Source organism: Pteropus vampyrus, unplaced genomic scaffold (genome assembly GCF_000151845.1).
Source record: "Pteropus vampyrus isolate Shadow unplaced genomic scaffold, Pvam_2.0 Scaffold61, whole genome shotgun sequence".
NCBI classification, from domain to species: Eukaryota; Metazoa; Chordata; class Mammalia; order Chiroptera; family Pteropodidae; genus Pteropus; species Pteropus vampyrus.
In genome coordinates, this window is record NW_011888842.1 from 1,206,443 (window position 1) to 1,232,334 (window position 25,892).

The 25,892-nt window shown below is 44.9% G+C and overlaps 1 protein-coding gene and 1 pseudogene across 6 annotated transcripts; one reads left to right on the forward strand and one right to left on the reverse strand.

The window, feature by feature from the left end:
- Nucleotides 1–15: 15 nt before the first annotated feature.
- TMEM268 (transmembrane protein 268) lies at nt 16–23,469 on the forward strand. 6 transcript variants are annotated; one of them, XM_011360956.2, is made up of 10 exons: nt 17–1,337; nt 3,437–3,698; nt 3,810–4,009; nt 7,446–7,555; nt 9,516–9,626; nt 10,620–10,769; nt 14,785–14,895; nt 16,771–16,851; nt 17,715–17,903; nt 20,669–23,469. In XM_011360956.2, exons 3-10 carry the CDS (start codon nt 3,889–3,891, stop codon nt 20,846–20,848), a joined length of 1,053 nt encoding a protein of 350 aa, XP_011359258.1. In that variant the 5' UTR covers nt 17–1,337; nt 3,437–3,698; nt 3,810–3,888; the 3' UTR covers nt 20,849–23,469. The 6 variants fall into 6 exon arrangements, with proteins under 6 accessions (XP_011359260.1, XP_011359258.1, XP_011359256.1 ...); XM_011360954.2 differs by having other exon boundaries at nt 3,437–3,613; XM_011360955.2 differs by having other exon boundaries at nt 3,437–3,510.
- On the reverse strand, nt 7,088–7,206 carry LOC111740325 (annotated as a pseudogene).
- Nucleotides 23,470–25,892: the final 2,423 nt, after the last annotated feature.

The following is a 25,892-nucleotide window of genomic DNA, read 5'->3' on the forward strand; positions in this document are numbered from 1 at the left end:
CCTACCCCCAATCTCAGTGAGGCACCCGGTTCCTGGGGAGGCTGGGCACTCAGTGTCTGGAGAAATGGAGACCTTTGTTTAGCAAGACTTAAGTCCATCTTCCTATGAAGGGACTTGTCACTTAGCTAAAAAAGATGGATAACTGGAAGAGCTGGTTAAATGCAGAGTCAGAAAAGGGGCTAAAGAAACTGTGAGAAGCTGGGGAGTGGGTGACCAGTTCGTTGCAGGGCCCCCAGGGCTGTGCTTACTGTCTGGCTCTGCTTCTACCCAGTGTCTGTCTCTTCCTCCTATGCCCCCCCTTAAGACTGGTGCAGTGCCAGGCTGGATCCTGGCCTCAGTACGCACTGATAAGTGATGGGTCAGTGTCTGCCCTGGCCAGTCTTGCCAACACCCCTCCTGGCCTCTGCAGCCTTCAGGTTGGACAAGGGGTTGCAGAGTGAGTACAGAGGCTACTCTTATTGGGCCATCCTGACCTCTGGTCTGTACCTCTTCCTACTTGGTGGTCCCTTCCCTCACTGCCTTTCCACCACCCCAAGGTGCTGCTTGCTCCCTTGGATTGCCTCATTTGGACATTCTTATTTCTCGTTCTCTGAGTTTGTCTTTAACCTCAGGCGGTGATCCTCAGCGGGAAGGCTGAAGAGGGACTTAAGATTTTATTTCTGGTTTTATAGTCGAGAAAGCAAGGTGCCTGGCACTGTAAGTCTCTTAGGAAATATCTCTGGAGTAAAAATAATGACAGTTATGTTCCTTCAGTGATTCCTATTTGCCCAGCTCTGCTCTGAGTTATTTATATCAAGGATCCTCAACCCTTGGGCCAGGGACTGGTACCAGTCCATGGCATGTTAGGAACTGGGCTGCATAGCAGCGGGTGAGCTGCAGGTGAGCCAGCGAAGTTTCATCTGTATTTGCAGCCACGCCCCAGCACTAGCGTCACTGCCTCGGCTCCACCTCAGATCTCGAGCATTAGATTCTCATAGCTACTAGTCCCTGGTGCCAAAGAGGTTGGGGACTGCTGATTTGCATGGATGACCTCTAAGCCTTACAACTGAAAGCTATCATTATTATCTCCATTTACATGTAAAGACACTGAGGCAAAGGAGTTAAGTAACTCGCTCCAGGTAACACAGGTGGGAAGTGGCAGGACTACAGGTTATTTTTAGTCATTGCACTAAATGGCCTTCAGTGGAAAATGGATCTAAGGACTATATTTTCTTGGTAGGCCTAGGAAGTGATCGGATGAGTCAGGAAAAGGCTTCAGTGATTGCCAAGTGCTGAGCAGACATCCTTGGACTGTTGTTGTTGCTTTCATGCCTCTCGGGGGTACAAGATAAGAGGAAGTAAGTAAGAGGTGATACAAGTGATGGGTAGATGCTCAACAATATTTGGGAATGCCTGCTGTGGGCCAGCCCTTGGGCTAGGTGAGGGAGAGATTGTTCCTGCCCTCCCAGAGCATAGCATCTCAGATGCAGACTGGAATTTGTTGCTAGATCACACCTGGGAAACGTAATCTCCCTGACCTGTGTCCCCAGGCTCTAGGGCATGGGAGTTAAGGGTTTGGACTTTAGAGCCAGATGACGTGGGTTCACCTCCTGGTTCCAGTTTCTAGCCACCCCACCTTGGGCAGATCCCTTCACACCTTTGACCCTCAGTTTTCTCTCCTATGAAATAAGAAAAACCTGTGATGAAAGGGGCCTGGTTGGTGAGCAGGGTGATGAATATCACACTTATATTTCCTTCTATTATCCCTGCAGCAGCTTTGCCAGGTAGGCCTCCCTGAACCCATTTTACAGGTGAGGAGCAAGTACCTTGCTCAGGGAGTTAAGTACCTTATGTCACAGAGCATGGGAGTGGCTGAGTGGGAATTCAAGTCCAGGCTCTTTGGCACTAAAGTTCTTGCTCTTTTCCTAACATTTTGCAGCTTTCTCACCTCAGAGGCTGATACAGAGTCGGTGTATGATACTTGTTAGTGAAAGGCTCATTTTTGTATATTTTTGTTTGGTTAAGGAGGGCTCCCAAGTGATCTGGAGCTTAAAGTCAGGCTGGCTTAGGTTCACGCAATATGCTTAGTCACACAGAGCCCCTCATTTAGAAAAGCACCCCCCCCACTTGATTTAAGATTTGCTGTCACCTCTTGAAATTCTTTATCATTTTTGAACAAGGGGCCCAACATTTTCATTTTGCACTGGGCCCCATAAATTATGCAGCTGGTTCTTTTAAAGGTTTGAGAGAAGTAGAAGGTGTTGAGGGTTGGGAGTCAGGTTCCTACCTTTAGGACAGGGGTCTCCAATCCCTAGGCCACAGACCTATACCCATCTGTGGCCTGTTAGGAACCGGGCTGCACAGCAGGAGGTGAGCGGTGGGTGAGCAAGGGAAGCTTCATCTGCGTGTGCAGCCACTCCCCAGCAGTAGTAGCACCGCCTTAGCTCCACCTCAGACCATCAGGCCTTAGATTCTCATAGGAGCACCGGTCCCTGGTACCAAAATGGTTGGGGACTACTGCTTAGGGGACCTGAGCAGTGGCAGTCAGCTCTCAGGCCACCTTGGAATCAAGGTGTTGACCAGACCCTTCCTATCTTCACCAGCATCAAGAACCATGGCAGCAAAAGATGATTCAAGTGGACTTTTTTTTTTTTTTCTTCAGCAGGGCTGCTGTGTCATCCCAGAGATTTAGGCAAGATTTTCCTTGTAAGGGGTGATTCTTAGGCCCCAAGTGGACACATCATAGATAAAGTGTGCAGGTTCTATCCTGAATATATGGCACTGGAGACTCTGTTTTGGCATCAAGGAAATACCCAGAAAAGGCTTTTCTGTTCTTGTCGACAAAGTGGCTAAGGGTTATGCCTGCTGAGCTATCACTGACCCAGCTTATGAGGCTTTGAAAGCATTTCCGAGGTCTTTTAGAGCTAAGTGCTAGGAGGATGCATTGCTCCTTTCACCCTCAGTTTTCTTTTCTCCATATAGAAAACTATTTAACTGACAGTACTTCCATTATAGCTTTGGCCACCTGGAAGCTCAAAACTAAATTCTTGGCTCAGGCATGGCAACTGTGTCAAACCTCAAAACAGCAATCACTAGAGATAGTTTTTATGGCATGTGTTGTCTGTTCCAGATGCTGCTGTCTGTCCTTTATCTGTATCATCCCTCTGAGCCTTAGTGCAGTAACCCTGTGGAAGGTACCACTATTTAAATATAGGGAGGCTGAAGCTCTTTGAGGTTAAACCTCTTGCCCAAGTTTATATAACTAGTAGGTTGTAGAACTGACATTTAAACCAGTTAGTCTGACCCTAGAGTTTATGTGCTTGAACACAAACTTCTACCACCTCTGCTAGGGACCCTGATTGCCTGGATATTTTTATTCTTCATGGTTATCACTTTTATTTTTTTAAGTATATCTTTCCTACCATCCTGATTTTTTTTTTTCATTTGTATTTTGCAGTGTCTTCTGGGAAGCTGCTTGAAATCCTTTGTATAAGCAAGTCTTCCCGTGATGAATGCACTGTCCTGACCTTAGTAAGGAATGGAAATCCCACACGCCAAAGAGTGGGGCCTGGTCTGCCCCTGGGTTCCCTGTGGGTGCCTGGATGTGTCTGAGCTGGAAAAGACACAAGACCAGGTGGGAAGTTCTCAGGCGAGGTCTGGGAGAGTTTTAGCTCCTCCTCACTCTGAGGATGTTCCTCAGCATGACCAGAAAGACCAAGGTCAGCGGAAAGACTGGGTAGCTCTCCCAGGCCTTGTGATGACTTGGGCCTGGGAGAGCCAGGGAGCCCAGCCTCCCATGCCTGAAGTTCTTTCTTTGCTGTTTTCTGAAGGCAGGTGAAGCAGAGCTGGCTGATCCAGAGTGAACCACAGCCCTGAGAAGGGGAAGTGTTGCCCAGCTCGCTCTCTGTTATGGCCTGTGAACCACAGATGGACCCCAGCGGGGCAGTCAGCTCTTTGCCTGCTTCCTCCCTTACCTCCTCCCCTAGTTGGAATGCCCTCCCTGGAGGAAGCCCTCCTGGCTGGGGACAAGGTAAGGTCATGGCTCTGAATTCTTTTCTAGCTACTCCCCCAGGATGCAGACCTGGACTCACATAATATGATTGAGGAATGGGAATGGATAGGCACAGAAATGCCTTTAGGTGAGGGTGGGCATTTTGGGATTTGTTTCTAGGCCATTTTCTGTCATTTCTACCCATTCTCTCTATCATTACCTCCTTAAATCAAGCCACTATCACCTTCTCCTTTGATCCCTGCTGTAGCTTCCTAGCCGATCTCTCTTTGCGTCTTAAATCCATTCTCTACGTGACATTCAGAGAGAGCTTTTTTAAATGCACAAGCAACTGTGTGTCACTTTCTGCTTCAGTGTTTCCCATTGGGGTTAGCACAAAGATCTATCATTCACCAGCTTGCAAGGCCTGGCTTAATCACTCCTGCTGCCCCTGGTTTTTGTTCTTGCTATGCTGTCCTGCCTCAGGGCCTTTGCATCTGCTGTTCTTTCTTCCTGTTATGCTTTTCTCTGCCTCCTTTCCCCTGCTTAATCTCAGAATTCAGTTCTGATCTCCCTTCCATGGGAATTCTCTCCTGATAGCCCAGCCTAAGTCAGGACCCTCATATAATCCTACTTCTCCCCATAGCACCTACCACGGTCTTAATTAAATGATTACCAGTGTAATAAAGTGTTGAATGTCCAGCTTCCCCACTAGAATGTAAACTTCACAAGGACAGGGGCTCTGTCTTGTCTTGTTCAACCAAGGAATAGTATCTGCACAGGGCTTGGCCCACAGTAGATGCCCAAGAAGTATTTTGTTGAATGAATGAATGAATGTCTGGGCACAGGTAAGAGATGGCATTCCTGATTGTGGGATTCATAGAAATGTGGGTGGTTACTTAGATGATTTGAAACTCAACTACTTAATTAAAAAGTTTTTTTTTTCTTTCTTTCTTTCTTTTTTTTAAAATTACTAGGAAAGCAGTACACACACACACACACCAGTATAGTGAAATGGAATGAAACAATTTTCCTTCAGAACTTTGAAGACATTGCTCTATTGATTTTTGGCAGGCCAGTTCTCATTATTTTGTGGTAAATTGCTCTCCCCATGCGGATGCACGCACACGTTCTTTTTTGGTAGCTTTTCAGATCTTTTTCCCTATCTAGGTGTAAAAACAAGTATTTCTAAGCGGAGGACTTGCTGTTCTCACTTTAAGGAACAGATTAGAGACATTATTGCCAAGAATCCAGGAACTCATGATTTAGAAAGCAAACAAAGGCACCGTGGGGAGTCTGCATTGCTCAGGCAAACACTTTGCTCAGTGTGCAAAGAGCCAGCTTGGCTTGGGGGCGGGTCCCATTCTCCCTGTCTGGAGTTCAAACCTACGTGGGCTTTCCATTCGGTGCTCCGAGATGGTGCGCTAGTCTGAGCCGCATCCAGCATGACTGCCTGCATTTTGAGCCTTTTCTCCTCGCTTCTTCTCTTCTTCACTTTCATTTCCCTGGTAACATTGGGCAAGTTCGTTGGCCTTTCAGAGGCTTGTTTCCTTTTCTATGATAATGGTATCCACCTCTTAGGGCTCTTGGAGGTTCAATGAAACCACCACTTGAAGGCTAAGCCCCTTGCCTGGTTGTATATAGTAAGGGCTCAATTCCTGGAGGTTATTCTTATTTTCGTCTATTTCTGCTTTTCTTTTTGTCTAGTTTTCTTCATTTGCTTATTATTTTCAAGTCTAAGTTTGTAATTTTATTTTTTCATACTTTTATGAGGCCATCTTAGATCATTTTGGGAACACTGTGGGAAGGTAAAAACAAAGATAAACACATCAGTCTTGCTTTATTATTACTTGCGAATTCTGACATGCTTGCTTTTAAGTTATGACAACAATAGTGGCTGGTTATTCTGCACCCATTTTGTGCCAAGTGCTTTATTTTCATCATCTTAATTATTTGCAAAGGCCTTTGCAGTGGATATGGCCATCCTCTCAGTGGCTGGCCAGGGATTTAGATGGCTTCTTCAAGGTTATTCTGTTAGTGAGAGGCGGAGTTATAGTTTGAACCCCAGATTAGCTAGCTTATGCTTTTGTCTGTAGTCTCTCTACTCAGAACTGAAGGAAGGTTTGGCTTCCTTCTGCCGTCATTCCTCCCCAGGCCAGGGAGAATTTCAGCCCAGAGCTTTCAGTCCAGCTGGCCTCAGTCTCACAGTCTGACTTAATCGCAGCCATGCGGGGAAAGAGTTGAGAGCTGTTGTAACTAGCCTGGGTTGATGTGGTGTGTTTTTTGAGGTAACACTTAACTCAGTTTATGCTTTTAAGATGTTGAGTGAGTTGCAGGTACACTGCGAGGGGTGACCGGTAAGTCAGTACATGAGTTTTCTATGGTTGCCGTAACGAATTACCACTGACACAGTGGTTTGCAAAACACAAATTTACCCTCTCATAGTTCTGTAGGTTACGAGTCTGACACTGGCCTCACTGAGTGAAAATCATCTCGGCGTCAGCAGGGCTGCATTCCTTCAGGAGGCTCGGAAGAATCTGTTTCCTTTCCTTTTCCACCTTCTAAAGGCCTCCCACATTCCTTGGCTCATGAGCCCTTCCTCCATCTTCAGAGCCAGCAATGATCTGTCTCTCTGTGCGTTTCTCTCACTGTCACATCCCTCCTGAGGCTTCTGCTACTTCCCTCTCCCACTTTAAGGATCCTTGTGATTACACTGGGCCTTCCCGGATAATCCAGGATCATCTCTCTATGTACAGCCAGTTGATTAGCAACCTTAATTCCATCTGCAACCTTAATTCTCCTTTGCCATCTACGGCAACATATTCACAGGTTCTGGGGAGTAGAGCAGGGGCATCTTTGGGGATCCATTGTTCTGCTTACCACAGTGGGTTATCTCTTGTTTAGACTCTGAGCCCACTGGGGGAATGCAAGAGTTACTTAGTTAACCAGTCCTCTAATAATAAATGTTGCTACATTATCTCCCCAATGTAGTTAGTTGTTCAGTCTCTGTTTAAATATCCCTGTGATGGGGAGCTTACCACCTCCCATTCTGTATGTGGACAGCTCTCACTTTGGTAAGTCTTCCTTGTCAGCTTACAATCCCTTATTTTTTATTTTTTATGCCTACAGCACCTAGTCTTCCTAGGTGGTCTCCCATCCAAGTACTAACCAGGCTCGGCCGTGCTTAGCTTCCAAGATCAGATGGGATCAGGTTTGTTCAAGGTGGCATGGCCGTAGCAGTCTTCCTTAGATGGTCTTGCATTGTAGCCTACTGGCTTCCATGCACTGGCCTCAGTTCTGCCTCCTGGGGGCTTTCTTGTCAAGTCCAGTTTTTTTCCTGTAGGGATTTGAGGACAGCTACCCTGTCCCTACTTGCCTTGAGAAGGTTCTTGTGGCCAGAGGCAGTGACGCCTTCGGGGTCTGGGCTCATCCAGAATAGTTATTGCTCAGTCAGACGAAGCTTCTGGTCTGCTTTCAGAGCTCCGCAATGGCCAGGTCCTCACGGTTCTCCGGATTGACAATACTTGTGCCCCCATTTCCTTCGATCTGGGGGCTGCAGAAGAACAGCTGCAGACCTGGGGCATTCAGGTGAGTGCTGGTTTTCTTGAGTCCTTACCGTTTTCCCTTCCATCCATCCATCTACCTGTCTGTCCATCCATCTATCCTTTCATCTGGTTATTCACAAAATATTTATTAAACACTTACTATGTGCTCGATGTGGTAGGGGATAGAAAGAAGCTGTATTAGAAATGGCTTCCCAATTAATTCACTTAACAGGTGTATGTTTTGGGGTGCCTACTCTGGCCAGACACTTAGCTGGGCACTAAGCACTATGGAGGTGAGTGGGCCCCAGTGCCTGTGCTCACATGGCTTCCAGAGCCCAGCAGGGGAGATGCTGCAGTATAAGACTGTGTAAGGCATTGAAGCCCTTCATAGGAGAAAATGATAAACCTGCCTGAGCAGGGACAGTAGTTATGAAAGCTTTGCAGAGGAGCAAATACTTGATCTGGAATCTTGAAAGAAAAGTGAGTTTGCTGGGTAGACAGGAGGAAAGGCGTTTTAGGAGAGGAAAGGGTACATGAATTCATTAGCTGATAATACAATACCTTTTAGCATAATGATCTGAGGCATAGGCTTCACAGATCCATAGTTCTGGATGCAGATCTAGCTCTCTTGCCCATTGTCTGTGTGACTTTAGGCAGGTGACTTAACCTTTCTGAGCCACACTTTCATCATCTGCAATATGAAGGCGATATTGATACCTATTACATAGGGTTTTCTGAAGATTAAGTGAAATAATGCTTGAGGAACACTTGCACTATCTCTGGCACGTAGTAAATCAATAAACTGTAGCTATTGCTGTTGTCATTAAATACCCATAGCTGTGGTTCTCTCCCAGAGCCCACAGCACAGTCTGGCCTTGCCCTGCACTGCTCAGGGGGCATCAGTGCGGATGGGGAGGATACACTACTAATTTTACCCTGAAGGTTTTATAGTTTATCTCTTTAAAACTGAATTGCATTATTGTTTAAAACAACATTTTATCACCATTGAAGGGAAACTTTCCAAATTGATAATACTAAGTCCACATCAGCACCATAGCTGGTTTATCTTCCTACATTTCCTTTCAGCCTTTATTCAGAGGAATGTTTTTCTTAAACACTTGTCCTCAGTGGGGTTTTCTTAACCAGTGAACAGTTTGCACACTGTTCTACCATGTTCCTAAATAGCATCTTTAATGGTTAAATTCTGTTTCTTAAGCGATCCGCTCTTGTAGGGCCTTTATGTGCTACAGCATTTTTGTTTGAACAGGAAGATGTGAGTTTTCAGTACTTTGGACTGTGTTAATAATTATTGATATTGCAATATTGATAATAGCACTTGAGTATCGAATGTTTACTGTGGTACGAGCGCTGGGCCAGTATGTACATACACTTAGATACACATATCTAGCCAAGTAAAATATAACCGACTGTGGTAGGCAAACCAAAGGCCCCCAAAAAGATGTCCAGATAATTTGTATATATAAAATACATATACTTACTGTATAATACATCGATAAGGATTGCATATGTATTATCTTATTTAATATGCACACCACTCATACAAGCTGGGTCCTCTTATCCTCGTTTTTCAGAAGAGGAAACAGGCTCAGAGAAGTAGAGTTACTTTCTCTAGGTCACACAGCACATAAAAGGTTTAGATTCAGGACTAGCTGACTCCCAGGCCTTAACCATTAGGCTACCCTGGGTCTGCTGTGAGGTACTGAGCCTTGGGCTACAGGGATCCATCCGCAGGATGTCCTCCTGTATCTCAAGCTGTGCCACCTCCCTCGTGATGCCCGACCCTTCCTGGGCCGGGAGCTGTGTCTCGTGATTGCCATCAGTGCTCTGAGCTCCTCACTCTGCCTTCCGGTCTAGCCCAGAGAGTGTGCCTGATTCCTCTTCCACATGATAGTCATGTGAACTGGAATTGACGTGGTTGCTGGTAGGAAGGAGACGGAGAGGGGTTCTGTGGCTGATAGATCTCTTTCCCTGGGGTGGCCAAGCAGGTCCCGGCTGACCAGTACAGGAGCTTGGCCGAGAGCGCCCTCTTGGAGCCCCAAGTGAGAAGATACATCATCTACAACTCAAGACCTATGCGGCTGGCCTTTGCTGTGGTAAGGAGGGAGGTGGGCCCACACTGACCCTGTGGTGGCCCGCTCTGGCACTGCCGCATTTGGCATCGTGGCCTGGAGCCTGTTGGTGCGTGTAAGGGGTTTGGAGGCTGATGGCTCGAATGCCTGGAAGAAGGCAGTACACATGGACCCAGATTTTGATGTAAGAGGGAATATATGGCAGAGCGTTGTAACAAGGTCTCTATGTAAAGGATGGAGGCAGGGTTGACTGAGGGTAGAACTTGGGATTGGGGATTTGCAGACCCACCACTGAGGCTCTGGACTCCGTATCTGGCTTTGGTCAAGACTTTTCACCTCTCTGGAACATGGTTCCCCCATCTGTTCAACAGATATGTCCATGTCAGCTCTAACCATGTGTGTGTGTACAACCATGTATATACATACATATAAACATGCATATATATGGTAGAGCCAGTATTTGGATCCAGGCAGTCTGGTTTCAGCATCTTAACCACTGTGATTTGCTGCTCCCCTATGTAGATAAATAGCACTCCCGACCCCCACGTCCTGCTTCTCAGGAAAGGAAAGAAATGGCAACTGTCTTTTATAGGCTGTTACACATATTACAACCCTTATATCAACTCTGTGAAGTAGGTATTCACCCCATTTTACAGATGAGGACACTGAGGCTCAGAGAGTTATTATAACTTGTCCAGGCCACATTGCTGTTGAGGGATCAGTGTGGGCTTCTGTCTCAAATTTCTCTCCCATACAAGCTCTCTGCCCTTTTCTGTTTTATTTAAAATCAGGGCAAGCAGGGATTTGGAATAACCATTCAAATCCTGTTCCTCTACCTTCACTTACGATCAGGGAAGAAGGGCTCATTCTCACAGGCCCCCATCAGTCTCTTATGGGCCCTGCGAGTTCTGTGAATCCAGGGAGGTGACAGAAGTGTCCAAGGGTGTCCCCTTGAGTGGAGCTGCTTCACTTGAGGACTGGCATTCCTGACCATGGTCTTGCCCCGGCTTCTCGCAGGTTTTCTACGTGGTAGTGTGGGCCAACATCTACTCCACCAGCCAGATGTTTGCCTTGGGGAACCACTGGGTGGGTGTGCTGCTCGTGACCCTGGCAGCAGTGAGCCTGACCTTGACTCTCATGCTCATCTTCGAAAGACACCAGAGAAAGGTGAGACATCTGGAGACCCCAGCCATATTCCCTCCAGAGGGGCTGTACGGGCAGGAAGATCCCAAATCAGATTTTTCTCTATTACCTGCTTCAATAAATTGCTCCAACCATGAAAATTCACACTGGCCCATGTGCCCAGTGACTAAAAGAAATCAAATCACATGTATGATTAAATCCTCTCTGTCTTTCCTATCTAATCCCTGCAGGGTGTTTTTCTGGAAGCAAGCTGTGTTTTGAGAGAGTCTGGGATGGGGGAGGAGGGCACTGACAGCCAATATTTGTAAGGGATTTTGAGTTTACTGAGCCCTTTCATGTACCTCCTCCCCTTGGATGCTCACAAGAGTGCTGTGAGTGAGGAGGGACTACTGAGCACAAGGTGCCTGAGGCTGAGAGTTGGGGGAGGTAGGGAGGCCCTGACCCAGGAACTCTGTTAAAAATCCTTTCTCATTTAATCCTTGCAATGACCCGTGAGGCAGAGTGGATGGTCAGAGGGTTTAGGTAACTTGGCCCATTCCACCGTGAGTGGCTTAAAGCCTGAGCCGACAGATTCCCAGTCTCATTCACAAAGGAGATTGCTGCAGGTTCACTAATTGTACTCTGCTTCTTCAGTGTCCAGCTTTTGTTACTTACTGAGCACTTTGTATGCGATCGGTCATCCATTAAATGCTCCACCTACGTTAACTCATTAAACTTCCCAGGAAATCTCTGGGTAGAGATCTTCATTTTACAGATGAGAAACCCAAGGTTCCAAAAAGCTCAAGGAGTAGTCTAAGGTCATGCTGCTAATAAATGGCAGAGATGGAATTCAAGGCCAGGATGCTCCGATTTCAAGCCTCATTTTCAGTCAGTACCCAACTGTATTGGTATTGCATGGCTGCTGTAACAGATCACCATCAATGTGGGCTTGAAACAACACAGATTTATTATCTTACAGTTCTGCAGTTTAGAAGCTTGACAGAGCAGGGCCACATGCTCTCTGCAGCTGCTGGGGGAGAATCTGTTTCCTCGCCTCTTTTAGCTCCTGGAGACCACCTGCATTCCTTGGCTCGTGTTCCCTTCCTCCATCTTCAAAGCCACCAGCGGCGCTCTAGTCCTTCTCACATCTTTGAGTCTTCTGCCTCCCTCTTCCACTTTCAAGGCCCCTTGTGATTCCACTGGGCTGCCTGAATAATCTGGGACAATCTCCCTATTTTAAGGCCAGCTAATTAATAACATTAATTCTATTTACAACCTTCCTTCCCCTTTGCTGTGTAATGTAACATGTTCACAGGGTCTGGGGAATAGGACTTAGGCATCTTGCAGGGGCATTATTCTGCCTACCACACCTCTGCTGTCTTTCCAGTGCTTAGGAAGCTCCTCTAGCACCTGGCACAGAGCTGGCCTTTGAGATTTTTAGCAAACATTCCACTCTTGCCTGACTCAGGAGGAGAAGGTGGGATGTTGGGAAATGAGTTAATGGTTTGGGGTATGAGTTCCATTTAGTGTCTGCGCACATAGAGACGAATAGGAACTTTATGGCACAATCATTCTGAAAAATTTCTTTGTTGAGCTTTGCCTCAAGGCTGACAAAATAATGCTGCCTTGGGCTCTGTCGAAGCTTTCATGGCCCTTGTGCTTGGCCTATAAAAAGTTAATTGAGCAGGTTTTTCCTGCAGTAAGAAACTTCTCTTGGGGAGGGGGAGAAAAGCAAAGTATATTCTGCTTTGGCAGGAGCAAGCAAAATATCTGGCACCTGGCAGGTGGTACAGGATGCAGATATAATTAATGCAATTCAGAGAATGCCTCCTCTGGCTATCTGCCTCTTATTCTCCCTTCCTTCCTTGTTCAGCTGGTATTCATGAGGCCCCTGCAAGTACCAGGTAATGTGCTAGGCACGGGGCTCAGAGATGAATAAGACCTTGTGCCTTTACCCATAGGTTCAGCATGGAGGTCCTAGGCACTCAGTGGCACTTCTGTCTTCACTGTTTGCTCATTCAGGGAACCTCTCTAGAGTCTTTTCCTTCCTAGAAATGACCGCCATTTAATGAACACCTACTATGTGCTCTGTTTGGAGCCTGATATCAATGATGACCAACTACAACCTGACAAGGAGGCAGGATACCTCTTCCATTTGCTAGCTCTGCAACCTGGGGTAAGGCCTTAACCTAACCTGTCAGGGCCTTGGTTTCCTCATCTGTAAAATGGATAATAATTGTGACTCCTCCACAACATCGTTTGGAGAATTAAGTGACTTAATATATGCAGAGTACTTATAATCATACTTGGTATACAGTAAATGCTCAGTAAGTATTAACTATTACAGTTATTGACTCTGTTGGCCAGTGGAAAAACTGAAGCTCAGAGGTTAAGTAATCAGTCTGTGGTCACACAGCCTCCTCAGGTCTTGCCTCAGCTCAAGGACTTCTTCCTCCTTGGATCCCTCATCACTCAGGACCATGCAGATCCCCCTTCCTGAACCTGGTCCCTCCTGTGAGTGTCCTACCTCCATCACATAGCATCCTTGAGAGCCTCACCATTTTGCACATGCTGCCTGTTTGCCCCTTGTTTGGGGCATTAATATCCATTCTCAAAACTGGAAGTTTTGTGGAGGCAGGCAACATCCTGCCTTGTATCCCCTACAAGGTATAGCACATTGCTGGGCACATGGGAAATTCCTAATAATATTTGTTAGTGGCCAACATGGTACAATGGAAAACACGATGAATCCAATTCAATAACCTCATCATAATGATATCGAGGGTTTATTCTTCCCAGTGTTCATTCACACGGGTGAACTCATTCTATCCTTTGTTATAACCCTTAATATAAGGGGGTGTAATTATCACTAATTTGGAGATGAGAAGATGGAGGCAGAGAGGTGATGCATAATTTGCCCCAAATCAGGACTGGAACTCTTGGTGATACTGGTTTCTGAAGGGTGAACAACCCTTATGAACTTTCTAGGCAAAACAAAATATAATCATCCCTCGGTTTTCATAGCAGTGGCATGTCCGGAAAATTCAGTATATTTTAAACCCATTAAAAAAATACTTTAGGTTTAGATGTAAAATGGAGTTAGATTGGCCTGTTGGAGAATTATAAGTGATTTTTCACCTGCGTTCTCACACAGTGGGATATTGGGAGTCCAAGTGGGCCGAGAGACAGTTCTTCTGCATGTGGGATTGTCTCTCATGGGAAGGCACATGTTTAGCATCCTGGTCCTCATACCTAATTGCCAGCTTTGCTCATCCCTGAGACAACCAAAAGGGCCTTCTCATATTTCCAAAAGCTCCCTATAGGAGTTCTGATCTTTTTGGGAACCGTGTCATTGATTGGGCTGTCTTCTGATTGCATCTCAAAGTCCTTGGGGCTGTCCTCCCCAAACCAGCACTTTGGGTCCAGACACTTTTCCTCTCCCTTTTCCTTCCTGGCCTGCTTAGCAGGTACTTGTCAACTAAATCTATAGCGTCATTAGTTTAGGTGGGAAAAGAAGGAGAGGAGTCCCAGAGCCCTGCTCTGAGGGCCAGATACTGTGCTAGGTACTTCGGAAAGTAGGTGCCTTATAGACAGAGTAGCTGCTTTGCTTACCCAATAAATGCTCAAACCCTCCATCTCCCCTGTGCCCCCGCCCTGCTCCCCCCAGATAACTATAGCACCTGTGTCCCAGGCACTGGGTTAAGTGCTTCATGTACACAATCTCAGTTAAATCTCACCACATCCCCAGGAGGCAGGGACACTTTTTATCCTTATTCTACAGCTGAAGAAAGCAAGACGCAGGGAAAGGTCATAACTTGTCCAGGGCCACACAGCCGGGAAGTAGCAGAGCTGGGCTTCAACCTAGGGCTGTCTGACACTATTGAATTTATTATCTCAACAACTCCACAATCCCATTTTATAGGGGAGGAAATGGACACGTCTTGAAGATAAGGTTTGTCCCCTGGTGTCTAGGGGTGGGACAGTGCGTGGCTATTGCCCAGGCCCAGGAGCTCCCTGGCCGCTTGGAGGTCTGGCCTCAGGGCTGGCATTTGTCTTATAGGCCAACACCAACACAGACCTGAGGCTGGCGGCTGCCAATGGAGCTCTCCTGCGACACCGGGTGCTGCTGGGGGTGACAGACACGGTGGAAGGCTGCCAGAGCGTGATTCAGGTGCTGTCTCAGAGTGACCTCTCCTTGAGGGCCCCCTTTCAGGCTGGGCTGCTGGGGAGAGGTGGCCCCTCGTTCTCCCGGTCTGCACAGTCTCTCAGAGTCTGCTGATGAGACGGCATCAGCAGCCTGTCCCTTACTCCCTGCTCCGGTGTTCCTTCCTCGGGGGTCCTGGGTGGTAACCAGCAGCCCAGAACCTCCATGGGACAGAGCTGGAAGGGAGGCTCAGAGACTGTCCAAGCCTCACTCCTCACTCAGTATTCATTCAGCAAACAGATGGGGTCACACAGTGGGTCTGGGACATAGCTGGGGCTAGGTGAGCGCCAGGTCTCCTGCGCCTGGCTGGGCTCTTCAGGTGAGATTGCTAAATCTCCTCAGCACCAACATCTGCCTTCTCACTAGTCATCAACCCTTGCACAGTGGGAGCCCTGTTGTGGGCGTGTGGCTGGGACCTGAGGAGAAGCTCTCTGTGACATGACGTGCTCATCCCACAAATACTTACTGAGTGCCTAGTATGTTCCAGGCACTGTTCTAGGTACTCAGGCTGCAGCAGAGAACAGACGTATGAGGAGCCATGTGTGTTTGGAGCCTAGCACGTCTGAGATGGTGTAGGGTGTGACGGGAATCTTGCCTGGCACCAGGAAGTGAACTTGAAGGCATCACAAGATTTCTGGCAGTTCAAGTGTGACACGGGAGATTGGGAGCTCCTTGAATCTAGAAGTTCTTTCAGCCTCATTTGTCTCCGAACGCTCTCGATGGATTGGCACACAGGGGTGACTTGGCAACCGTTAGTTGAAGGCATGGATGGATGGAAGACTCATGAATGGACACATCTTTTAAAAATAATTGGGTTCTTTCTGTTTCAAAATAGCATCTTGGGTTGAGGTGACACAATATCTTGGATTTTTAAAAAATCACTGGGGATGGTGTGGGTTGGGGGATGGAGGTGCCCGGGGTGAGTAGTGGGTAGGAGGAGAGATGAAACAAGCGAAGCTCTGATGTGGTAACCATTGACCAAGGTGGTTAGCTGGAAGTTAATGCTTCATTTGCTCTACTTTTGCGTATGTTTGGAAAATGTCATAATAAAAAGGTTAAAAACATTTTAAAAATGTTCCCTTGGGGATGACACAGTGAGAGAGACTAGTCAGCAAGAGGGGCGTGATCTTGGGTCTCATGGGTCAGCCACTGGGAGGAGAGTGGCTTGGGATCCAGACGAAGTGGTCAGTGGATGGAGCTGTGGGACATGGGCCACCAGTTTCTTGTAGAACTTGGATTGTGATATGCGGCAGCTGCGTGGACCCAACAAGATGATGTAATGTGTGAATGTGGAGGATTTAAGCCTGACTGAGTTTACTCCGGCCTTCTGGGGACTGTTGAGGTTGTAGAGGAAGGGGAGGTAATAGTGAGGTGAGGATTTCTTACCCCACTCTTCTCCCCTGAGAGCACCCAAGTTCATTACCTTGACCTAGCTGTGGGCAGTGGGGGGTGATAGCTCTGAAGAGCTTCACTCATTTGCATGTTAGGTTCCAGACAGAAGGGTACCTGGCCTCTGACGATAAAGTGGTAGCCCTAGGTGGATACCTGATGCCTGGGATGTTTTGGAGTCTCTCAGATGCTTAGTGACTTGGAGATGGGCTGTAGCCATTTTAAAAAGAGTTAGCACACAAAGCCATTTTTCTACAGGCCATATAAAGGAGAGTTCATGTGTGGGAGAGAGCAGAATGGCATGCTCTTGCCAGGCACCAGGATAAACCCAGTGGTCCTCAGAAGGGCAGGCCTCTGGCATGGAGGCAGGAGGTGGAGAATGGTTTCACAGAAGGAGAGTTCAAGGTCAGGCTGGCATTGAACTTCACTGGTCATGGCTTCTTCTCTCCCCAGCTCTGGTTTGTCTACTTCGACCTGGAGAACTGTGTGCAGTTTTTGTCTGACCATATTCGAGAAATGAAGACTAGCCAAGAGGTAGGATACCTTAAGTGAAAAACCAAATAAACCAGGAGGCCAGATTGCATTATGTCAATGTTGAGAAAATGTCTAAGGAAAACTTACTTAGAAGGAAGAACACCTGTATGGAATCTGTGGTCCTTTTGCCTAAGGAATTAAGTCTTTTAACTAATTGCATTTTAACTAATCTCCTCTTTTTTTCAGTAATTGTATTTACTACATTTCCTTCCTATAGCGAGCATATATTTATATAATAATAAGTAACAGTAATAATAATAAAGATCTTGGCAGAGGAAAATACCACATACTTAGATGACTTTCACTTGTTCAAAATGCCTTCCTACCACTTATGAAGATCAGGGAGCTCTTGCTCTGATTCCACAGATGAGGAAACTGAGGCTTTGAGAAGCTCTGTCACTACCTGTGGGCAGTCACAGAGCTGGTTGGTGATGCTGGGTTTGGGGCCCAGCCCTCCTGTCTCTGAGCCCTGGGCTCCTCCCCTGGGATCAGCCAAAGTCGGTCTTGAATTTAGAATTGTGGTTTAGCCCTAATCCTGGCCCGTGAGCTCCTGTATGGCTTTGGGCAGGGCCTTTGAACCTCAGTTTGTGTATCCGCAATATATAGATAAAGATACCCATATCCCGGGCTGTTCTGAGCAGCAAATGAGAGCATGGAAGGAATAGTGCTTTAGAAACCATTAAGGACCCTACTTTTGTAGGGAGTTACCTGATCTTAACAATGGGACTCAGTTCCACATTCTCCCAAGGTCTGTAGAAGGTCCATCCGTCCTCTGTGGGTCTGCAGCTCAGGGTGTGACTCAGCCTCCTACATGCCACCCAACTTAGGGCACCATTCAAGCCCCTTCTCCATTTCCTTTTCAGTCCTTGCTGAGAAACAGATTGAGCCAGCTCTGTGTCGTCATGGAGACTGGGGTGAGCCCCATGACGACAGCAGAGGGTCCTGAGAACCTGCTAGAGGAAGCTCCTCTCCTGCCCAGCAGCCCTCATCCCACGGAGAGACCACTCCTGCAGACTGAGCTTCACCAGCTCGTTCCCGAGGCCGAGCCGGAGGTAACAGGCATCTGGGCCAGTCAGGGCCACCTTCTGTCATGAGAGATTTACGTAGAGTCCGTCTAGGGGCCTCAAGTTGTAAATTCCAGGGAACATGGCTTTACTGAGTTGGTAGAGACCATACAAATCTTCTAGCCTAGTAGTTTTCAATATTTTTTCCCTTCATCCCAGCACTTTGAAAAATAGTTTATTGGAGTCGTTTTCTACTTACTGGGTTTTTCCCTCTCCTTTTTAAATATCTTAGATATTTTTTTGGTAGTTCCACTAGATGCGTAGTTGGGTATTGATAGAACTTAGCCTACCTAACCGTGAATATCTTGATGAACATTTGGATCATTTTTTAGTCTATTTATCCATCAATCTATCATATATCTACCTATCTACTTAAACTGCAGTTGAATGTTTAAGTCTTATATGCATCTCTGTTAAATTCCAGTTCCTCCAGCCCCAGAGTTCTGTTGGGTCCTGCCACCTAAGCTCTCTGTTGGGTTTGACCCGGTGCTGGTAGACCAGAAATCTCATGTGGTTTGCTGCTTGTGCTACCCTCTGCTCACCATGAGGACAGACCCACTGTCTGGGAGACATGCAGCGAAAGGTGACCTTAGGCATGGTTGGATGCAGGAGAGCACTTGTATTTTCTTTTCAGCCAAGAGATTTGGGGATTAAAGTTTCAAACTAGCCTGGACTTTCCTTTTTGCACTGGTGGGGAGTGGGAGAGGCCTACAAATAGGACTATTACAAGAGAAAATAATAAATATGTGAATGTCTTCACTTGAATCCCATTGACTTTTTTTAAAGAGCAGAAAAGATTGATAAGGTCACATACTTTATTGTGACACGCAAGTCTGGGTTTATGCGAAATAGCCTATTAAATATGATGAGTCTTTTAAATTATTTTTTCAAATGCATTCAAACCAATAGTAATACAATTTTATGTCATGAATATCAAGTCTCAGTGTGTGTGGACGTGTTTTTAAAGTAGCCGCCCTTATAACTTAGTGAGGGAAAGTATAATCAGCGCGCAAGCCTCAGCGTGGGCCGGATCATCATATTTCAGTAGGAAACCAGCGCCTGTGAAAGACAGTGAATTAGTTATAACGACTTCTTACATTTTAACAGCTTTTTATCATGCATAACATTCTTTAGCATGCCTTCTGAGGTATGGATTATTTTTCCTTCATCTAAGATGGATAAAATAAGCTTCCAAGAATGCGACCAACTTGCTCAAAACAGAACAAAGGAGAATGTGGCAAAGCCAAGGGCAGGAGCCAGCCTTACTAATGCTAAGTGGGCCAATATTCTTGCCACAGTTCTTTGCTTCTTACATTATTGATTTTAGAGTAAATGGGTCAGAAGACCAATCTGAGTTAGTGAGGGGAGGGCTATTTGAAGTTTTCACTATTTTTTTTAGCACAAAGGATAACTTGGAGGAAACACTGACCCTACAGAGCTAGGTGTAATTTTTGCTTTTTTTGAATAATGATCGTGCTATGATATTGATGACATTCAATGAGCACTGGGTATTCAGCTTTCTATCTAGTAGTTCCTTTAATCTTTACCTGAGCCCAACCAGACAGATGCTATGATTTTCCTTCTTTTACTGATGAGGAAATGGGCTTAGCAAGGTGAAGTGACTTGCTCAAGGTCTGTCACAGGGTGGCTGAGCTGAAATTTCTGTGTGGCTTTTTTCATTTGAAAGCCTGTTCTTAATCATTGACTCTACCAACAGAAACAGCCTCCTGCAACCCACACCCTATTTTATTACATTCAGACTGGACACAGTTTGTAATACAAAAGACCTTCACTGCCACGTGTAAGGAACTGAAGCATTTTCCCTAGAATTCCAACTGCCAGCCCAGTGGACAGAACTTAGAGACCAAATGTGTTAATAAGAGCATGCATTAAATCTGATTTTTAAAATTCTTTCTTTATTCTTTTTGACGGTTTAATGTTTTTCATTATAGTGAAATATCCATAATGTAAAATTTACCACCTTAACCATTTTTCAGTGTATGATTCAGTAGCATTAAGCACTTTACATGGTTGTGCAACCATCACCACCATCCAGCCCCAGAACTTTTTCATCTTCTCAAACTGAAACTCTGTGCCCATGAAACACAAACTCCTCCTTCCCTGACCCCTGAAAACCACCGTTCTACTTTCTCTATAAATTTACTGCTCTGGGTGTCTCATATAAGTGGAATCATACAGTAGTTGTTGTCTTTTTGTGATAAATCCAGTTTTTATAAACAAACTGTTTATATAATAGGAACACTTGTCTAAAGAGATCCAGCAGGTACCTTGTATGAATTGAAGAATCTTGTCATCACAGGGCTATTCTGCTACCTGTCCCCATTCACTAGTGGTTTTCTCTAAGTGCATTACCTTGACCTCATGCACTTTACAGATTCACAGACATTGGGAACTGGAAAAAGCGTGTGCATGTGCGATTGGCTGGTATAAATCAATGCTAATTTCTCTAGTGCTTTGAGGCTCCATAGCTTTTTTGTGCATATCATTATCAGTTTTTGGCAGTTAGGTTACCTCCCTCGGAGATGAGGAAACCGAGGCCTCAGGAGCCCCACAGAGCCAGTTGTAGAGCAGGGGTTCCAGCCCAGGCATCTTGCAAACATCCCAGGTGAGGGCCTGGTTGGGTCCTTCCGGTGAGCATCACTGCTGGTGCAGGGCTGTGAGGACCGCTGGGCTTCCCCTCATGCATTAGCTGTGTCTCTGTGGCCCTCACTCTGTTTCCCTGCCTCTTCTAGGAAATGGCCCAACAGCTGCTGGCAGTGTTCGGTGGCTACTACATCCGGCTCCTGGTGACCTCCCAGCTCCCTCAGGCAGCAGGAACACGACACACGGACTCCCCGAGTCTTCCATGCCCCTGCCAGCTCATAGAAGCCCACATCCTGGGAACAGGCTGCTGCCCATTTCTGGCCAGGTGACCCAGGGATGAAGGTACTCATCTTCCTCCTAGACTGAAGGTGAAAGTCAAGGATGCCTCAAGAGCCCAAGGTGGATGATGGCAAGCCCTAGCTGAGGAGAGAACCATCTGAAGGCTGTCAGTCATGTCAGCAATGGGGTGTCGTGCTCACTTCAGGACCCTGCTTGTCAACATTCCGTGGTGACCCCCAGCCTTTCCAGAAGCAGATGGTTGCCGACCTGGTCCCAGTCCAAGCTACTCTCCGTGCTGCTTAGAACCATGGTCCTAGTGGAAGGGCCGCTCTCCCACCCCTTTCATTGCCTGGACAGCCCAGCGAATGTGAAGATGGCCAGACTAGGCTAAATATGTCCAAAGTCTGGTCTCAGATGATGCTTCCATCTCTAGCCCCTTCATGTCAGATGGGGAAACGGAGGCTCTGGGAAGGCGCTGCTCTTTGTGGCATTACTGTGGGCCTCTAAAATTATAAGACTGCCTCTTTCCAGTCTGAAGAAAAGAAGTCAGTTCTCAGAATGTTCTCCCCTTTTAAGTTTTTCCTCTATGCTTTATGAAAAACAGTGTACCTGTGCTTGTTGTCTGCCAATACACAGGTTTCTAGGAGACAGAGGAAAGAAGAAAATGGTGCATAACTGTTCATGGGACTATTTGGAAAAAAACCCATTCTGTCTGATTTGAGGACTTATTTTATTCAAAGGCATGCATGCTTGTGGTTGTGGTTTTTTACTGCAGATGTAGAGCAACAGGCCTGTTTCCTGACACACCGTCCTGGAATGAAGCATAATCTGTCACTCATGGAGTTCCGTGAAGAGCTCAGAGGTTCCCAAGTTCTCTGCTCCTGAATAAGTTTGAAGACTCACTATCCATAGGTCCAAATCCAAAAGCTCTATCCTGGCACTTAAAGGCTCCACATTCCCCAAGATCTGGCCTTCACCTGCAGTTTTGGCTTCATCTTTACAAAACTCTGTCATGAGTTCCAACTTTTTCCTGGACTGCCATACCTATTCCTTTCTACCGATTGGACTCCTATGCATGCGTCAAAGCACAGTTTTATTTATCCCTCCTTCAGGAAGGTTTTCAACATAGCCAGCCCTCTTCCTCTCTGCCTCCTTTACATTCTTGATGTAGCTGCTGCCTTTACTGATGTTTTGTTATTGATTCTATTTTCATTTCGCGTGCCTGTTTTTCTAGCTCATCTATAAACTCCTCAAGGACAGAGACGGTACCTGATACTTCTAGGCATGACCTGGTCCTGCTAAGGAAGAAAAAGATCCTGTGGATTAACTGTTTTGTCATCTCTGTAGTAGCTTTTGCAGATTGCTCTCTAAACTCAGTTGAATGATGAGGTCGGCACAGACCTGGGTTCTGGCCCTGAACTGCCCCTTCTAGCTCTGTAACTTTTGGCTGGTCCTCAGTTTACCAATCTAATTAAAAGGTAGATTGGGTGATTCTTAATAGCTCTTCCAGAGGTGAAATTCTGGAAATTTCCAGTTTTTCTGCTCTATGCTAGTCCCTGGCCTGTCTTTCTGTTATGCCTTTATTTACATTTGGAAAGGTTCTATAGCCCCACATTGCTGGAGTGTGCCAGATCTGATGCACCTTGGGACAACAACAGTGGCCTAGCTATCAGGAGACCTGGATTCTCTGGGAGACTTAGATCTGTTGCTTCCTAGCATTGTGACTTTGGCTAGGTCACTTAACCTCTCTGTGTTAGTTCACTCCTTCATACGTGGATCTGGTGAATGCAAAATCTAATGCAGTCAACTTGCCTGCATAATGAGTCTGACTATCGCTTTCTCTGGGCTAGAGAAGAGAAATCGTGTGTAGATATGCCCTTGAAAATGGCCGTTTCAGGCATTTCTCTTTAGTCAGCTTTGAGTGCAGCTTTGCTCAATGAGAATTATTCATGAAGGTGATTCCTGTCTTTGTCACCTGCCGCAGGAATTGTGGGCTGTGAATGTGATCAGTAGAAGCCCATAGTTACCATCTAACCATAAAACCCTGCTAAGTAATAACAGAGTATAATAAAAATGTGTTACATGACAAAACAGCAGTTTTTTTTCCATTTTAGGGCTTAAAGAACCCGTGTCCTTTCCTGCCTCTCCGGTCTTCACTTTCTGACGGCCTTGCTGGCCGGGGCATTCAGCTGTGCCCCTGAGGTACATGTCTTTGCAGTTTCGCCTCAGCTTTCTCATTTAGAAAATTCTGTGAACTCTGTCTTGCCGACATCACAGGGTTGCTGTCAAGATCAGATTCCATGATGAACATTTACTGTAAATTTTTTTTTTTAATTTAATTTTCTTATTTTCAACACCCTAAGTTTTAAGGCTCTGTGTGATTGACAGCCATTGCATTGCAGTGGAGAAGATGGTGCAGTCATGAAGTGGGAGTGAAGGGAGTAGCTCAGAGCTTCGATTCTAGAGTCACATTGATTCAAATCCAACTTCTGCCTCTTAGGAGCAGTCTCCTTCCTGTCCTTAGGTGTCACTCCTCGTGTGGAATGTGGATAACAGTATCTACCTGGCAGGTTATTGCGAAGATAAAGTGATATCAGAAATGTAAAGGGCTTGCAACTTGGAGTTGCAAGCTCTAGGAAGAGCTCAATAAATTGTTGTTATTAAAAAAGAATCTCTTACTATGTCTTGTATACCATAGGTGCCCAGTGTATATTTTTGTTGACACAGTAGATCATTAACAGTTAATATTTATTCACTCTGCAGCAGACCTCAGTTACTCTAGCATCATGGGGTGTATTTATGTGAATTAAAATCCTAGTCAAATCTTTTCAAAATTCAGCACCAGGGGACAGTATAGCAGGGAGGTTAAGAGCGATCTCGTGACTTTGGGTCAAATGCTCGCCCTCACTGTTCCTTTTCTACCTCAATTTCCTCATCTAGTAAGGATAGATAACAGGTAAATTAATTGAGACGATTGTGTGTAAAGTACAAGGCCATAGTGAGGGCTCCATCAAGGAGTCTGTGTTTTCTACCTGTGTCTATTAGTGTAAGCTTTTACTTAAGTTGTGCAAATTTGTATCCTTACTGATTTTAGTTGATTGGTTCTATCATTGACCAAGGTAGGAGAATCTCCAACTATGAGTATAGACTTTATTTCCCCCTTTTACTTTTGAGAAAATTTTTTAACTCATTTCTCATTTGCCCCGAGAATACTCACTGGCAGCGCTTGTGGCTGCAGCATTTACCCTGAGATAACTCGTAGATTACAGTTCTAACCTTACCCCCAACGTTTGCCATGAAATATCTTGCTTTTATTAATTTCTCATTGCTCTAGTATATTAATAGTCTTTGGAAACAAATAACATCATTCTGTTTATAGCATTGTTTTTAGTAGTGGTATTTCCATTTACAAAATGTAGTAATTCTAGATTGCGGAAAATGTCAAATCCTAGAAAATGTAGCATTTCTACGTGTGTTGTTAAATGAATGCTGGCATCAAGCTGCACTTTTTTTTCTCTAAACGGGGAAGGGGTTAAATTACATAGTTTAAAAAAATGAGATACAATTAACATACCATAAAATTCACCATTTTAAAGTACACAATTCAGTAGTTTTTAGTATATTAATAAGATTACACAGCCATCACCACTATTTAATTCTAGAATAGTTTTATCACTAACCCTCCATCTCCACCTACCCAATACCCTACCCATCAGCAGTCACCCCCATTCCTCTCTCTCCCCAGCCCCTGACAACCACTAATTTACTTTCTCTGGATTTTCTCATTCTGAACAATTCGTATAAATGGAATCATACAATATGTAGCCTTCTTTTTCTGGCTCTTTTCACGTAACGTTTTCAAGATTCATCTATGTTGAAGCATGTATCGGTACTTTATTCCTTTTTAATGACTGAATAACATTCCATTGCTTGGATAGACCACATTTTGTTTATGCATTCATCAGTTGGATTGTTTATACTTTTTGGCTATTTATGAATAATGATGCTATGAATAATTGTGTATAAGTTTTTATGTGAACATACATTTTAATTCACTTCTGACATGTTTAGTTCTGTTATTACATACTGTATACTAATTTAGAATTGGTAAAGCTCCCTGATATGTTGACCCTTTTATATTCATGAAATGTCCTCCTTTATTAGATTTTTGCCTTAAAATCTACTGTTTGATACATTAGCTTTTGATTAGCGATCACATAGTATATCATTGTTCATTCTTTTACTTTCAACTTATTTGTATCTTTATATTTAAAGTGCCCCTCTTGTGGGCATATGGAATTTTAAAAAAAATTCAGTCTCTGTTTCATTAACTGAAGTATTTACTATACTATGTCTAGTGTACTTACTGATATATTAGATATATTGAGCTTAAATGTACCATTTTACTATTTACTTTTTATTGGTTGTCTTTTTCTGTGTTCTTTTTTCTGCCCTTTTTTGCCTTCTTTTGCATTAAGGTTTTTTTTGTTCATTTTTGTTTTTTTGTAATTTCTCCTCTATGAGCTTGTGAGCTATATATACTCTTCTTTTAGTGGTTACCCTAAATTTCAACATGGATCCTTGACTTATTCAAGTCTATTCCATGTTAGTCCTTCCACCACTTTCTGGACTATTGAAACTTTAGAACTTCTCACCTTTCTGCCTGTTGTGCTATTGTTATCATAGATTTCAATTCTCTGTATTTTAAATCACAACAGACATTTTTATTAATGTTTAATATAGTCAGTATTCATTTAGGTTTATTCACATGTTTACATTTTATTACTCCTTATTACTTTTCATTACTATTTGTTTCTTTCTGCATTTTCATATATTTGTCTTTGAAAATATATATATCATTCTCCTCCTAGAACTACCTTTGGAATTTTTCTTTAGTATTTAGTATATTTAGAAATACTTTTAGCATTTTCCTTCTAGTACCGATCTTCTGGTGACAGATGGAGATTTTGTTTGCTGGAAACTCTCTATTTTGTTTTTGTTTTTGAAATATATATTTTTTGGTAAGTGAAGAATTCTAGGGTACTGCAGGTATTTTCTTTCAATGTTTGGGAGATGTCATTGGCTTTCATTGTG